Source organism: Heptranchias perlo, chromosome 43, assembly GCF_035084215.1.
Source record: "Heptranchias perlo isolate sHepPer1 chromosome 43, sHepPer1.hap1, whole genome shotgun sequence".
Classification (NCBI taxonomy): Eukaryota; Metazoa; Chordata; class Chondrichthyes; order Hexanchiformes; family Hexanchidae; genus Heptranchias; species Heptranchias perlo.
This window is the reverse complement of record NC_090367.1, coordinates 5,073,469-5,088,242: the sequence shown is the minus strand read 5'-3', so window position 1 is coordinate 5,088,242 and position 14,774 is coordinate 5,073,469. Positions and strand designations below refer to the sequence as shown.

Below are 14,774 nucleotides of genomic sequence, written 5' to 3'. Positions count from 1 at the left end.
AGGGGTTTGATAGCGTAAACGCAGAGAAGATGTTTCCACTTGTGGGGGAATCCAAAACTAGGGGCCATAAATATAAGATACTAATAAATCCAATGGGGAATTCAGGAGAAACTTCTTTACCTGGAGTGTGGTTAGAATGTGGAACTTGCTATCACATAGAGTAGTTGAGGCAAATAGCATAGATGCATTTAAGGGGAAGCTAGATAAACACAAGAGGGGAAAAAGGAATAGGAGGATATGCTGATAAGGTTAGATGAAGTAGGGAGGGAAGAGGCACACACCAGTTGGGCCGAATGGCCTGTTTCTGTGCTGTAAATACTCTAACTCAGTATTTGATTTCTGTCACTGGTCTCGTTGGGTTAGCACAGTCTGTTCCAGGATGAACAGCAGGGCTACCGCCAGAGGGCGCTGCCTGTCGTACCGAGGCCCCAGTCATGTGTTCCTGCATCGGCCAACACCCCATCCCGCATTCCAGCCCCAAGCTTAGTGCGCCGAGCATTCTGGCTCAGTAACCCTTTCAGTGCTGCAGGCTTTTAATTCGGGTGAAGCACAGAGAGAGGGGGAGATCCATCTTTACTGTGCGTCAGTGCCTTTGGAGGGAGGGGCCTAAAAGTTAGTTAAATAACGGGGAACTAATCCACGGGGAGGGGAGAACCTGCACAACTCTTTGTCCTTGAGGCAGGAGATCGCTGACTGGGAGGTTGGTCCATCATGGCTTCATTGCTCATCTGGGAGACACATGATTGTTGAAATTCTAGCTAGTAAGTTGCAGTTTTCAAATGAACTTTGAGGAATTTCTGCCTTGCATGTCACAAATTCCTGCACCCAGCCCTCTGCCCATGTGGCAAAACCAACGCTGGGGTCATAGGTTAGAAGCACAGTGGCATCCAGCTGACTGGGTGACCTTTACCTGCTTGCACGTTAAAAATGTCTCCCTTGCTCCACTGACACATTGCTTGCAGTTTTTTTGCAAAGCCTTGCTGGAGAACTTATTGTAACTCGTGAATGATTTATCCTGGTTTATCTAATTGGCGAGGGCGGTGGGATGTGTTAATAGCCTTAATTGTACAGTAAGCCTCGTTCTGGGAGGTCCTGTCTGGAAAGAAGAGGCTCTGCAGTTGACAGGGCCCCAGAATGAACTCGCCTTAGTGCACTGACTAACTGAGCCATTATCTGCTGAGCCACACAAACCAGTGGGAAGCCCCAGGATCACTCCTGAGCTCTGTACTGAGGAGGTGTCACTATCGGCCTGATTTAGCAATTAGTTGGGGGAGGAGAGGAGAGGAAGAGGCTTTAGCCTGGAGTTCACTGTTCAGTGATGCCTGTTAGAAAATGTCTGCATGTGGGCACCAGGGCAGGAGGGGGTTCAGCTGGTGGGAGCACCCACTGTGCTGGCCCACTTGGGTGGGGTACTGATGGGTGGGTGTGTGGTACTGCACTGCAGCCAGCATGGATACTGTCAGGAGAGGGGGGGCATCGAGTGATTTAAGTGTTCTGGTTTTTGATTTATTAATAGCTGGCGGGTTTTTCTGCCTCGATCGGCCTGAACGGGGAGTATGAACGCGAGCTTCTCCTCCCCTCATGGCTGCTGCTCTGGGCCCAGATTTCCTGCTGGCCCAGCTCCCAGTGTGACTGTTCCTGCAGCTGCTGGAGAACTGGCTCCATCCAGTTTGAATGTCCAGCTCGCCCATAATCTCCACATTCCCAGAGTTTTGCAACGCCTGGGAGTCTCAGAGCCTCAAACAGCTCCTCAATTTATTTGCCAGTTCTGTTTCTGTTTCTCTTCTCTTCTCTGTGTATACACACACACGCACACACACACTCTCTCTCTCCCTCTGTCCCTGTCCCCCCCGCCCTGGACATGCCAAGTCTGCTGCCATCCTCACCCACACACACTACTGGGGGGCGGCTGAGTGAGCAATCTGAAGCTGGGGCCGCTTCTTCTTCCCTCCTCCCTCTCTTTCCCCCCCCCCCAAACCCACTTAGTGCCCCCCCAGCTGAGATCAGCTAGCTCTGAATGGACCGGGGAACAGTCCTGGAACATTCTGTCTGTTGGTCAGCCATTGTGGAGCTGATGTGTGTTCATGTTGCTGCTCTGTTCCGTGGCTTGACTTGTCTTGCTGGGCAGTCAATCATCAGAAGTTTGGTTAGGGATCTTAATTGCACACAGAATTCTGTCATAGCCTGGGTTTGAGATTGCTTTGAAAAACACCTCCAGCTCCAGGGTCTGGGTTGGTGTGAGCTGGAACACACCAGGTCCCCAGGCTGATTGCTGGTCTGTACTGAGTTGGCTTTTTTTTTATTCGTTCATGGGATGTGGTCGTCGCTGGCAAGGCCAGCGTTTATTGCCCATCCCTTTTTGCCCTCAGTGATCTCAGCCAGCCCGGCAGTCAGGAGCAGTACAATTAATTGCAGTAACCCTGGGCTAATCCGGGGGTGAGGAAATGAGCCAGGGACATACAGCTCCCACGCAGGAAGCACCAGTGTGCAACAAACCCTGGGTGAGGACAGGATCGGGCTCGACCGTGATGCCCCCTGTGGTCGAATGCTGGTGTTCAGCCGTGAGGAATGGCCACTTGGACGAGATACCCAGGGGTTGAGCGGTATCTGGAACCCGTACCCCAACCCCTTCAGGTGGGATAGGGGACAAAACTGGGCCTCGATGGGGTGGGGGGAGGGGTTTGACCTTCAAACTCTGCTGTTTTTCTGAATGCTTGGGTCCTGGTGCTGTAAGTGATTTATGTGCCATGACACACCATGCCCTTGGGCCAGTGCCAGAGAGCGTCTGGAGCTAGTTAAATCTCTGAAGGATAGGCGGAGTCCTACATTAAAAGGGACAGCTTCCTCCAAACTCATGGCTGTTGATTTCGAACTCCGTGCTGATTCTCAGAGATTTCTGTTCCCTTTTTTTAAAACTCTAAACCATGCTATAGACAGAGCAAAGCGATTCCACAACCAACGGATCAGATCAAAGCTCTGCAGTCCTGCCACACCCAGTCGTGAATGGTGGTGGACAATTAACCTACTAACGGGAGGAGGAGGCTCTGCAAACATCCCCATCCTCAATAATGGCGGAGTCCAGCACGTGAGTGCAAAAGACGAGGCTTGGAAATATATCGCCGTTCCTTCATTGTCGCTGGGTCAAAATCCTGGAACTCCCTTCCTAACAGCACTGTGGGGGAACCGTCACCACACGGACTGCAGCGGTTCAAGAAGGCGGCTCACCACCACCTTCTCGAGGGCAATTAGGGATGGGCAATAAATGCTGGCCTTGCCAGCGACGCCCACATCCCGTGAACGAATAAAAAAAAATGTATTTAGGGAGAGGGTGGTAATTTAAAGCCACAGCATCTTTCACCTGAAGGTGTAACATCAGGTAACTGGGCAATATCTCCTGCGTCGCCTGAAAGCCTTGTCCCCTACAGACTGCTCACTGTTCAGTCTCCATGGGCTGCCCACCGCTTCCTACCTACAACCGTGTGCGCTGTGGGAAACCATTACTGTAACCGTGCACCGCAGAGCCTTGGTGGGTGAGTGTCTGTCTCCATGCCCCACAGTGGGCCCTGGCGGGTGTGAGTGTGTCTCCGTGCCCTACAGTGGGCCCTGGCGGGTGTGAGTGTGTCTCCGTGCCCTACAGTGGGCCCTGGCGGGTGTGAGTGTGTCTCCGTGCCCTACAGTGGGCCCTGGCGGGTGTGAGTGTGTCTCCGTGCCCTACAGTGGGCCCTGGCGGGTGTGAGTGTGTCTCCGTGCCCTACAGTGGGCCCTGGCGGGTGTGAGTGTGTCTCCGTGCCCCACAGTGGGCACTGGCGGGTGAGTGTCACTGCCCTGGTGAGGTAACGCACTCCTTGGTGTAGTACTGAACGCTGCAGACCAGGAATGCCCATGTTCAGCCTTGACCTGGTTGACTCGGCCGATCCTACTGATGCCTCATCCGAAGATTGATCTTTTGTGTGTGAACTCAGGTGGCGATGGTTGGCGGGCTGTTCGACCATGATGCACGTTTGTGGAGGTGCTGGTGAAAGATTTGACTTGCACCCTCTTCCCCCCCCCCCCCCCCCCCTCCCCCAAAGCTCAGGGCACACTCTCCTTGTAGAACCCTTTCTGCTGCCCCAATTGAGATCAGTTGACAGCATAGGCCAGGGATGGACAGATTCCTCCTGCTCTGTGGGGCTTAGTGTTACATCAGGTGGTGCATTCTCCCAGTCGAAGAGCTTGTGTTTATACAGTGCTTCTCATTGGCTCAGAGCGTCCCGAAGCGATTCGCCGCCGATTAATTATTTTCAAAGTACAGTTGCTATTACCGAGGCAAACTGGGTGGCAGGCAAGATCCCACAAACACTGAATTTGATAGATACCCAGTTAATCTGTTTTTTGGTGTTGGTTGAGGGAGGAATGTTGGCCTGGGACACACATTGTAAGCTGCTTGATTCCTGTCTTGGGGGCAGGTTGAAAAACTCAGCTGGAAATAATGGGCTTTGGTTTTGTGTGTATGTATTTTTAATGTTCAGTTGTGATTTTGTTTTGTCTGGATATATTTTTTGTATATTTATATATATATTTTGTTTTTCATTTCAGTCAGTTTATCATGGATGAGTTTAAACGCAAATACTCAAATGAGGACACTTTATCTGTCGCATTGCCGCATTTCTGGGAGCATTTCGACACGGAGGGCTGGTCCATTTGGTACGGGGAGTACAAGTATCCCACTGAGCTCACCCTCACCTTCATGAGCTGTAACCTGATCTCAGGTAAGAGACTCGCTTACTGAGGGAGGACCCTCTCCCACCCCACTCCTGAGCAACTCTACAGCAAAGTTTTCCTGCGTCTCTGAATGCACAGCAGCAGCTGAGCTTTTCACCCACTGATGTGTTACATTTAGGTGTCAGCCGTGGCTCAGCTGGTAGCACTCTCGCCTCTGAGTCAGAAGGTTGTGGGTTCGAGTCCCACTCCAGAGACTTGGCTGACATAGTCTAGGCTGACTCTCCACTGCAGTACGGAGGGAGTGCTGCACTGTCAGAGGTGCCGTCTTTCAGGCGAGACGTTAAACCGAGGTCCCGTCTGCCCCTCTCAGGTGGATGTAAAAGATCCCACAGCCACTATTGGAAGAGCAGGGGAGTTCTCCCCGGTGTCCTGGACAATATTTACCCCTCAACCAACATCTGTTTTAGTGATCCTTCATTATAACTGTGACTGTACTTCAAAAGTACTTCCAATAGCTGTAAAACACTTTGGGATGTCCTGAGGTGGTGAAAGGTGTGATATATATATATCATATCATATGCAAGTACTTCTTTCCATTTGCTCCTCTGCAGGGCGTGCTGTAATTGGTTTTTGTGCCCCTGTGACCGGGGAGGGTTGGTGTTGATTACAGTCCATGACCTCCTTTATGTGTGTTGCCCACCATGGTGGACTGTCCATACTCACTCGTGCAAAGAATGGTCAGGAACATTACGTACTTGTAAACCAGACGGTAGTATGGCTCCGCACCTTCAGGAGAGATGGGGGGCAGGTTAGGTGCAGCTTTAATCAGGTGCCCGGGTTTTGCTGTGTCTCTGTCTGTCTGTCTCTTTCCGTGCGATGGTGAATGTCGCCTGGCTTTGCTGGAATTCCTGTTGGGCCTTTCATAATTTTGACTTTACTTTTATCTTCTTCCGGTTCCCAGGTATGTTCCAGCGTCTGGACAAGCTCCGCAAGAATGCCTTCGCCAGTGTGATCCTGTTCGGGGGGAACAACGACAGCAGCATCTCCGGGATCTGGGTGTTCCGCGGCCAAGAGCTGGCCTTCCCGGTACGATGGCACTGCCCTGTGCCCGCGTTGCATTCGAGCTGTTAGTGTGCCCGCGTTGCATTCGAGCTGTTAGTGATGCGGCTTACTGATTGTAGGCAGTCTGTGCAGGCCCAGGGCACTTAATGCCCCCTCTCACCAGGTGCGGTGGTCTGTCAACAATCGTGGGAGTCCCTCATTAAATAGTTGCTTTGCGCTGCCTTTGGAGCCAGGATCCAGGGGGAGAAGGCGACCAACACCTAAACAACAGATGATCTGGTCATTATCGTGTTGTTGTTTGTGGGATCTCGCTGTGCGCAAATTGGCTGCCAAGTTTCCTATGTTACAACAGTGACTACACTTCACAAATACTTTGTTGGACATCAAGTGCTTTGGGACATCCTGAGGTCGTGAAAGGCGCTATATGAATGCAAGTCTTTCTTTCTTTAACTGGGACTGGTAGCTGGTGGGCACGGCCAGAGCCTGGCCTGTACTGAGTTGTAGTCGTGTGCTCCAGTTGCTAAATATTTCCGAGTTGCATCGAAAGTTCAGCTAAATATTTGACATTTGGTTATGATAGAATGGCGAGTGCAGTGGGGGAAAAGTTAGAATCATAGAAGTTTACAACATGGAAACAGGCCCTTCGGCCCAACATGTCCATGTCCCCCAGTTTATACCACTAAGCTAGTCCCAATTGCCTGCACTTGGCCCATATCCCTCGATACCCATCTTCCCCATGTAACTGTCCAAATGCTTTTTAAAAGACAAAATTGTACCTGCCTCTACTACTGCCTCTGGCAGCTCGTTTCAGACACTCACCACCCTTTGAGTGAAAAAGTTGCCCCTCTGGACCCTTTTGTATCTCTCCCCTCTCACCTTAAATCTATGCCCCCTCGTTATAGACTCCCCTACCTTTGGGAAAAGATTTTGACTATCTACCTTATCTATGCCCCTCGTTATTTTATAGACTTCTATAAGATCACCCCTTAACCTCCTACTCTCCAGGGAAACAAGTCCCAGTCTGTCTAACCTCTCCCTATAAGTCAAACCATCAAGTCCCGGTAGCATCCTAGTAAATCTTTTCTGCACTCTTTCTAGTTTAATAATATCCTTTCTATAGTAGGGTGACCAGAACTGTACACAGTATTCCAAGTGTGGCCTAACTAATGTCTTGTACAACTTCAACAAGACATCCCAACTCCTGTATTCAATGTTCTGAGCAATGAAACCAAGCATGCCGAATGCCTTCTTCACCACCCTATCCACCTGTGACTCCACTTTCAAGGAGCTATGAACCTGTACTCCTAGATCTCTTTGTTCTATAACTCTCCCCATCGCCCTACCATTAACGGAGTAGGTCCTGGTCTGATTCAATCTACCAAAATGCATCACCTCACATTTATCTAAATTAAACTCCATCTGCCATTCATCGGCCCACTGGCCCAATTTATCAAGATCCCGTTGCAATCCTAGATAACCTTCTTCACTGTCCACAATGCCACCAATCTTGGTGTCATCTGCAAACTTACTAACCATTCCTCCTAAATTCTCATCCAAATCATTAATATAAATAACAAATAACAGCGGACCCAGCACCGATCCCTGAGGCACACCGCTGGTCACAGGCCTCCAGTCTGAAAAACAACCCTCTACAACCACCCTCTGTCTTCTGTCGTCAAGCCAATTTTGTATCCAATTGGCTACCTCACCTTGGATCCCGTGAGATTTAACCTTATGTAACAACCTACCATGCGGTACCTTGTCAAAGGCTTTGCTAACGTCCATGTAGACCACGTCTACTGCACAGCCCTCATCTATCTTCTTCTCAGCCCTTCAAAAAACTCAATCAAATTCGTGAGACATGATTTTCCTCTCACAAAACCATGCTGACTGTTCCTAATCAGTCCCTGCCTCTCCAAATGCCTGTAGATCCTGTCTCTCAGAATACCCTCTAACTACTTACCCACTACAGATGTCAGGCTCACCGGTCTGTAGTTCCCAGGCTTTTCCCTGCCGCCCTTCTTAAACAAAGGCACAACATTTGCTACCCTCCAATCTTCAGGCACCTCACCTGTAGCTGTCGATGATTCAAATATCTCTGCTAGGGGACCCGCAATTTCCTCCCTAACCTCCCATAATGTCCTGGGATACATTTCATTAGGTCCCGGAAATTTATCTACCTTGATGCGCGTTAAGACTTCCAGCACCTCCCTCTCTGTAATATGTGCACTCCTCAAGACATCACTATTTATTTCCCCAAGTTCCCTAACATCCATGCCTTTCACAACCGTAAATACCGATGTGAAATATTCATTCAGGATCTCACCCATCTCTTGTGGTTCCGCACATCTCTTGTGGACCTTGTTGATCCTTAAGAGGCCCTACTCTCTCCCTAGTTACTCTTTTGCCCTTTATGTACTTGTAGAAGCTCTTTGGATTCTCCTTTGCCTTATCTGCCAAAGCAATCTCATGTCCCCTTTTTGCCCTCCTGATTTCTCTCTTAACTCTACTCCGGCAATCTCTATACTCTTCAAGGGATCCACTTGATCCCAGCTGCCTATGCATGTCATATGCCTCCTTCTTCTTTTTGACTAGGGCCTCAATCTCCCGAGTCATCCACGGTTCCCTACTTCTACCAGCCTTGCCACTTTACAAGGAATGTGCTTACCCTGAACCCTGGTTAACACACTTTTGAAAGCCTCCCACTTACCAGACGTCCCTTTGCCTGCCAACAGACTCTCCCAATCAACTTCTGAAAGTTCCTGTCTAATACCATCAAAATTGGCCTTTCCCCAATTTAGAATTTTAATTTTTGGGCCAGACCTATCATTCTCCATAGCTATCTTAAAACTAATGGAATTATGATCACTGGTCCCAAAGTGATCCCTCACTAACACTTCTGTCACCTGCCCTTCCTTATTTCCCAAGAGGAGGTCAAGTTTTGCCCCCTCTCTAGTCAGGCCATCCACATACTGAATGAGAAATTCCTCCTGAATACACTCAACAAATTTCTCTCCATCCAAGCCCCTAATGCTATGGCTGTCCCAGTCAATGTTGGGAAAGTTAAAGTCCCCTACTATTACCACCCTATTTTTCTTGCAGCTGTCTGTAATCTCCTTACATATTTGCTCCTCAATTTCCCGTTGACTATTTGGGGGTCTGTAGTACAATCCTATCAAAGTGATCTCTCCCTTCTTATTTTTCAGTTCTACCCATATAGACTCAGTGGGCGAACCCTCGGATATATCCCCTCTCACTACTGCCGTGATGTTCTCCCTAATCAAGAACGCAACTCCCCCTCCTCTCTTACCTCCTGCTCTATCTTTCCTATAGCATCTGTACCCTGGAACATTGAGCTGCCAGTCCTGCCCCTCCCTTAGCCATGTTTCAGTAATAGCTATAACATCCCAGTCCCATGTACCCATCCATGCCCTGAGTTCATCTGCCTTGCCCATCAGACTTCTTGCATTGAAATAAATGCAGTTTAATCTAGACTTCCCTTGGTCTTTGCCCTGCTTTCTCAGACCATCTGTCCGGTCATGTTTTGTACACTCTCCCTTACTGCCTTTTGTTTCTGTCACCACTTTACTTCCCACTGACTTCCTGCATCGGTTCCCATCCCCCTGCCACATTAGTTTAAACCCTCCCCAACAGCACTAGCAAACACTCCCCCTAGGACATTGGTTCCAGTCCTGCCCAGATGCAGACCGTCCAATTTGTACTGGTCCCACCTCCCCCAGAACCGGTTCCAATGGTCCAGGAATTTGAATCCCTCCCTCTTGCACCATCTCTCAAGCCACGTATTCATCCTAGCTATCCCGTCATTCCTACTCTGACTAGCCCGTGGCACTGGTAGCAATCCTGAGATTACTACCTCTGAGGTCCTACTTTTTAGTTTAACTCCTAACTCCCTAAATTCAGCTTGTAGGACCTCATCCCGTTTTTTACCTATATCGTTGGTGCCTATATGCACCACGACAACTGGCTGTTCACCCTCCCCCTCCAGAATGTCCTGCAGCCGCTCCGAGACATCCTTGACCCTTGCACCAGGGAGGCAACATACCATCCTGGAGTCTCGGTTGCGTCCGCAGAAACGCCTGTCTATTCCCCTTACAATCGAGTCCCCAATCACTATAGCTCTGCCACTCTTTTTCCTGCCCTCCTGTGCAGCAGAGCCAGCCACGGTGCCATGAACCTGGCCGCTGTCACCTTCCCCTGGTGAGCCATCTCCCCCAACAGTATCCAAAACGGTATACCTGTTTTGGAGGGAGATGACCGCATGGTTCCCGTCTCTCGGTGAGATTTTTGTTTTTCGAATGTAAGAACGTTGCTATTAGCCTTGGTTGGACAGAGTGTTCCTGTTCAGGATCGATTCAGGGCACTTACATAAACCAGTCTGTGGAGACTTTATTTAGAATATTCAGTTGCCCTGCTTGATGCGGGGCTGAACCGATCTGACTGCTAAGGTCTGAGGCTTGTTTCCCATTCTCTGCCAGGCTAGCTGAGGGGCCCTACAATTGAGGGCAAAAATTAGCCAGGGTTCCTGGCTAAAAATTAGCCATTGAAGTTGCTCTGGACATCGGATTTAGCTGCGATGCTCCCCATGGCTCAATAGCCTGCCAACACTCTCCCTGTCGGCTCACACAGACAGAGTTGCTAGACATTGGGTGGTCCCTCTGGAATGTGTCCAGGAAGAGAGAGAATGCTGTCTGGGGAGCAGGGGAGAACCAGAGAGGATGAAGAGTGTTTAGGAATGTGCTGGCTCTGCGGCCTGAGAGAGTAGCAGATCAGCTGTTTTATGCGCTTGAGTGAAGCATGCGGTGATAGAGGCTGATTGACGTGGAGGAATACGGTATCCCATTCACAGGGTTCCTTCCGATTGGAGGGCGCGGGCCGGGGCGAGTCGGAGGGCGCGGGCCGGCTGGGGGGTCTTTTGGGTGCTTTTCTTCAGACAGTGCCTTGGTCTGACTGTTCAGCTCAGACTCGGGTTGTGGCAGAGGACTTTGGTTTGATTCTGGAGGAGTGATTGATTGTGTTGGGAGCTGTGGAAACATGACCTCCCTTTTCCCACCACCACACTTCATGGGCTGTAATGTGCATCGAGTGTAGAACCTGGTAGGGGTCAAGACACCTTGACAACTGTGATGTCAGCCATGATTGACCTTGACTATAATCCAGGAGGTACAGCTTGCTAATTTACGCTTCCCACCCCCTCTGGCTCTGGTGTCAGTATCCCGCCTCATGTGGGACTCGGCCCCTTGTTCAGTACTAGTTCTACACCTGGCTTCAGAGCCCTTGAAGTAATTGGAGGGGAGGGGAGACATGGGCCAGGGTTCCCGCTGTCGATCCCTGACCAGTTGCTCTTGCTGGAAGATGATGCCTGCCAGAGTCAAATGGCTCAAACATTAGGCAGCGGCTGTAACCCTGGCTGGTTGGCGGCTTCAGAAGAGGGAATAGAATGAAAGGAAATGAGTTACGTTGAGGCTGAATTGGTTCTGGTGCTAACGGGGTTTTTTTTTTCCTGTTCAGATGTCTGCTGACTGGCAAGTGGACTACGAATCGTACAGCTGGAGGAAGATGAATCCTGACAGTGAGGAGTGCAGGACGATGGTGAAGGAGTACTTTTCCTGGGCTGGGCAGTTCACGCACGTGGGCAAGGCCTTCAACCAGGGCAAGATCTTCAAGTGAGCGAGAGACTCTACCAGCTCAGTACTGCTGCCTCACCCAGTGCTTGTGGCAATGAAATCAGTCACTATTTTTAAATCACAGAAGCAGAATAAAAAGAAACTTACTTCATTGTATTTTTGAGTTTTCTTTTTTTGGGATTGGCTCAGCGCTGCTAATTGTGGGTTTAAGCCCATAATCTCGGCCAGCTCTCTGAGGCAGCGCTGGGGAAAGTGCTGCATTGCCAGAGGTGCGACGTGACGTTAAACTGAGGCCCTGTCTACCTGCTTGGGTGGGTATTGAAAGATCCTGGGGAGCTATTTGTTGAAGAGTTTTTCCAGTGTCCCGATCAACATTCTTCCCTTAACCAACACCACCAAAAAAAACATTGCTCATTCATCTCTTTACTGGTGCAGAGTGGCTGCTGCAATTGCCTACATATGTTCACTGCACTTCAAAACAAAACTAAAACCCCTTGATGTTTTAATGTGATGTGGTGCTTTAAATGGAAGTATTTCATCCAGACCAGCTATTGCTCTGTCATTCTGTGGCTGTGGAATCTCTTCCCCCTGCTGTTCATCTCCTTATTTTGCTTCCCCTTTGGGAAGGTTTTCCCCTTTTGTAAGTGTATTGGCACTGAGCCCTGGCCTTCTGATTCCAGGCAGTGCCTGTGATGCCTGTCTTCTAATTCCCATTGATGTGCAGTTCACTAATAAAAAGAAAGAACTTGCATTTATATAGCGTTTTTCACAACCTCAGGACGTCCTAAAGCGCTTTACAGCCAATTAAGTACTTCTGAAGTGTAGTCACTGTTGTAATGTAGGAAACGCAGCAGTCAATTTGCGCACCACAAACAGCAATGTGATAATGATCCAATAATCTGTTTTAGTGATGTTGAGGGATAAATATTGGCCCAGGACACCTGGGAGAACTCCCCTGCTCTTCGAATAGCGCGCGGGATCTTTTACATCCACCTGAGAAGGCAGATGGGGCCTTGGTTTAATGTCTCACCCGAAAGACGGCACCTCTGACATTGCAGCTCTCCCTCAGCACTGGCATTGGGACTGTCGGCCTGGATTTTGTGCTCAAGTCTCTGGAACCCACAATCTTATGACTCATAGGTGAGAGTGCTACGCACTGAGCCACAGCTGACGGTCCCCTTGCATTCCATTTCACCTACATGTGTAGTGTGAAATGAATGACCTTAATGTAACCCCAGTTTGCTGGCCCCTCGCAGTTGAGTGAGAAGGGTGTGTGAGTAAGGGAGATCGGCCGGAACTGGAGTGTAGTTGGTTTTCAGCTGTTTTATTTTTGTTTCTTGATCTGTTTAATATGGCAGAACAGTGGAAATCAGTGTTGTGCAGTACGTGCATGATAGGGGGGGAAGGGAAAATAAGAACATGGGGAGTTCATTCCAGTGAATGGGCAAAACAGTCTGATAGTTTGAGGGGTGGCGTATGAAGAGACCTACTTAGGGCAGATAGAGATGTCAAGGAGGAGGAATAAAGGGTACTGAGGAGTAATTGGATCAGGCTGCCAGTGTTTATGTACAAATACACTATAAAGAGTGAAGGAACCAGCGGCACTAACTTATATGGAGGGATGTGATGTAGCATTAATGGAAACTTAGCTTGAGTTCGGGCAAGACTGGGATCTCAACATTCTGGCTGTAAATTTACAGGCGAGAAGGAAAAAAAGGACAGGGATGCCATAATGGGACTCAGAATCAGAAAATAATAAGGGATCTGTTGCCTTATTGGGAGTACAATGTAGGAAAGAAATCAAGGAGATTTGTGGATAATTTAGAGAGGTTGGCAGCAAGGATTGTAATAATAGGCAGCTTTACATGTTTGGTCGTCTAGGATCAGACTTCAGTTTGTGGTCAAAATGGGGAGGGAATGCATCCAGCACCATTTCCTTAACAGAATGTTGCTTATCCAACAAGGAATTATGTGTTGTTCCATCTGGTTCTGGGTAACGGAGCAGGACAAATAGTAATAGTTCTGCTTGGCTAATTTAATAGATTTGAGGAAACCATCAGTGTATCAGTAAAGGGAGTGCAGTGATTGTGTAAGATTTTCATAAGGCCTTTGATACAGTGCCACGTAAGCTACTTGTTACAAAAGTTAAAGCATGTGGTACTAAAAGAGATTATAACTGCGTGGATAGAGAGATGATTAGGGGACAGAAAGCAAAGAAAAGTGAAAGGTGTACCTCAGTGAGATTCAATGCAGGTACGTAGAACTTTAATGGTGGGAGAGCAGGTAGAAAAAGCCTTAAAGGCAACCCTTGGAATTCTTGGGTTTATACATAGGATCACTGGATATAAAAGTAGTGATAATAAATTGGTACAGGACAGTGGTTAGGCTGCAGCTGGGGTACGGCAGGAAGGAGGGGTTATAGTTATTAAGAAAGCCTTAAATGAGGCTTTTTCAGTGGAACAGGGAAGGTTAAGGAGGATGTAATAGAGGCGTTCAAAATTATGAAGGATTTTGAGGGTCAATAGTAAAAGGTTGTTTTGACTGGTTGGTGAATTGGTAATGAGGAGCCACAGGCTGAGGATTATCACTGGAAGAATGAAGGGAGAGGTTAAAAGACATGATTTCACACAGGTTTATTAGAACGGGGAATGTTTTACGACAAAGGGTTACTGGGGCAGAGGCCAGAACATCATTTAAAAGGCAATTAAATAATACAGATTTTAAAAGGATACAGAGAATGGCCAAGGAACTAGGTCTAAATATAGATAGCTCCAGTTGAAGAGCTAGCACAGGTGCGAAGGGCAGAATGGCCTTTCTGTGCTGTAAATTCTATAATCTCAGCTCCTTAAATCAGTTGGCTTTCTTAGTGTAAGGTGTGCAATGCATGGATCTCTTAGTGTAAGGTGTGCAATGCATGGATCTCTTAGTGTAAGGTGTGCAATGCATGGATCTCTTAGTGTAAGGTGTGCAATGCATGGATCTCTTAGTGTAAGGTGTGCAATGCATGGATCTCTTAGTGTAAGGTGTGCAATGCATGGATCTCTTAGTGTAAGGTGTGCAATGCATGGATCTCTTAGTGTAAGGTGTGCAATGCATGGAATTAATAAACTGCAAATCAGTGGGGACTAGAAGATTGATGTCAATTTGCCACCAATGCCAATTCAGAACAGCTGCATACCAGATAATGGGTTACTGACTACTTAACATTTAGTTGCCATTTAACACCTATCTGTCTCATCTGATGAAAATTCAGATAAGACAGCTGGCATTAATGACAGCTGTTATTGGAAACAGCTGAGCAGTGCATGGGGACTGAGACAGCTCAATAAACAGCTTCCAAACAGTTTAAAGCGCAGTAAAAATGAG

General features: G+C 48.4%; 1 protein-coding gene across 1 annotated transcript in view; it reads left to right on the top strand.

Moving 5' to 3' along the window:
* The window catches only part of eef1g (eukaryotic translation elongation factor 1 gamma), a 38,335-nt gene extending 26,771 nt beyond the window's left edge, over positions 1-11,564 (top strand). The window contains exons 8-10 of the mRNA XM_067975675.1: positions 4,576-4,748; positions 5,663-5,787; positions 11,293-11,564. Of these exons, the coding sequence (XP_067831776.1) occupies positions 4,576-4,748; positions 5,663-5,787; positions 11,293-11,451 (457 nt within the window). The 3' untranslated portion in view covers positions 11,452-11,564. The remainder of the gene's footprint in view (positions 1-4,575; positions 4,749-5,662; positions 5,788-11,292) is intronic.
* The last annotated feature ends 3,210 nt before the right edge of the window (positions 11,565-14,774 follow it).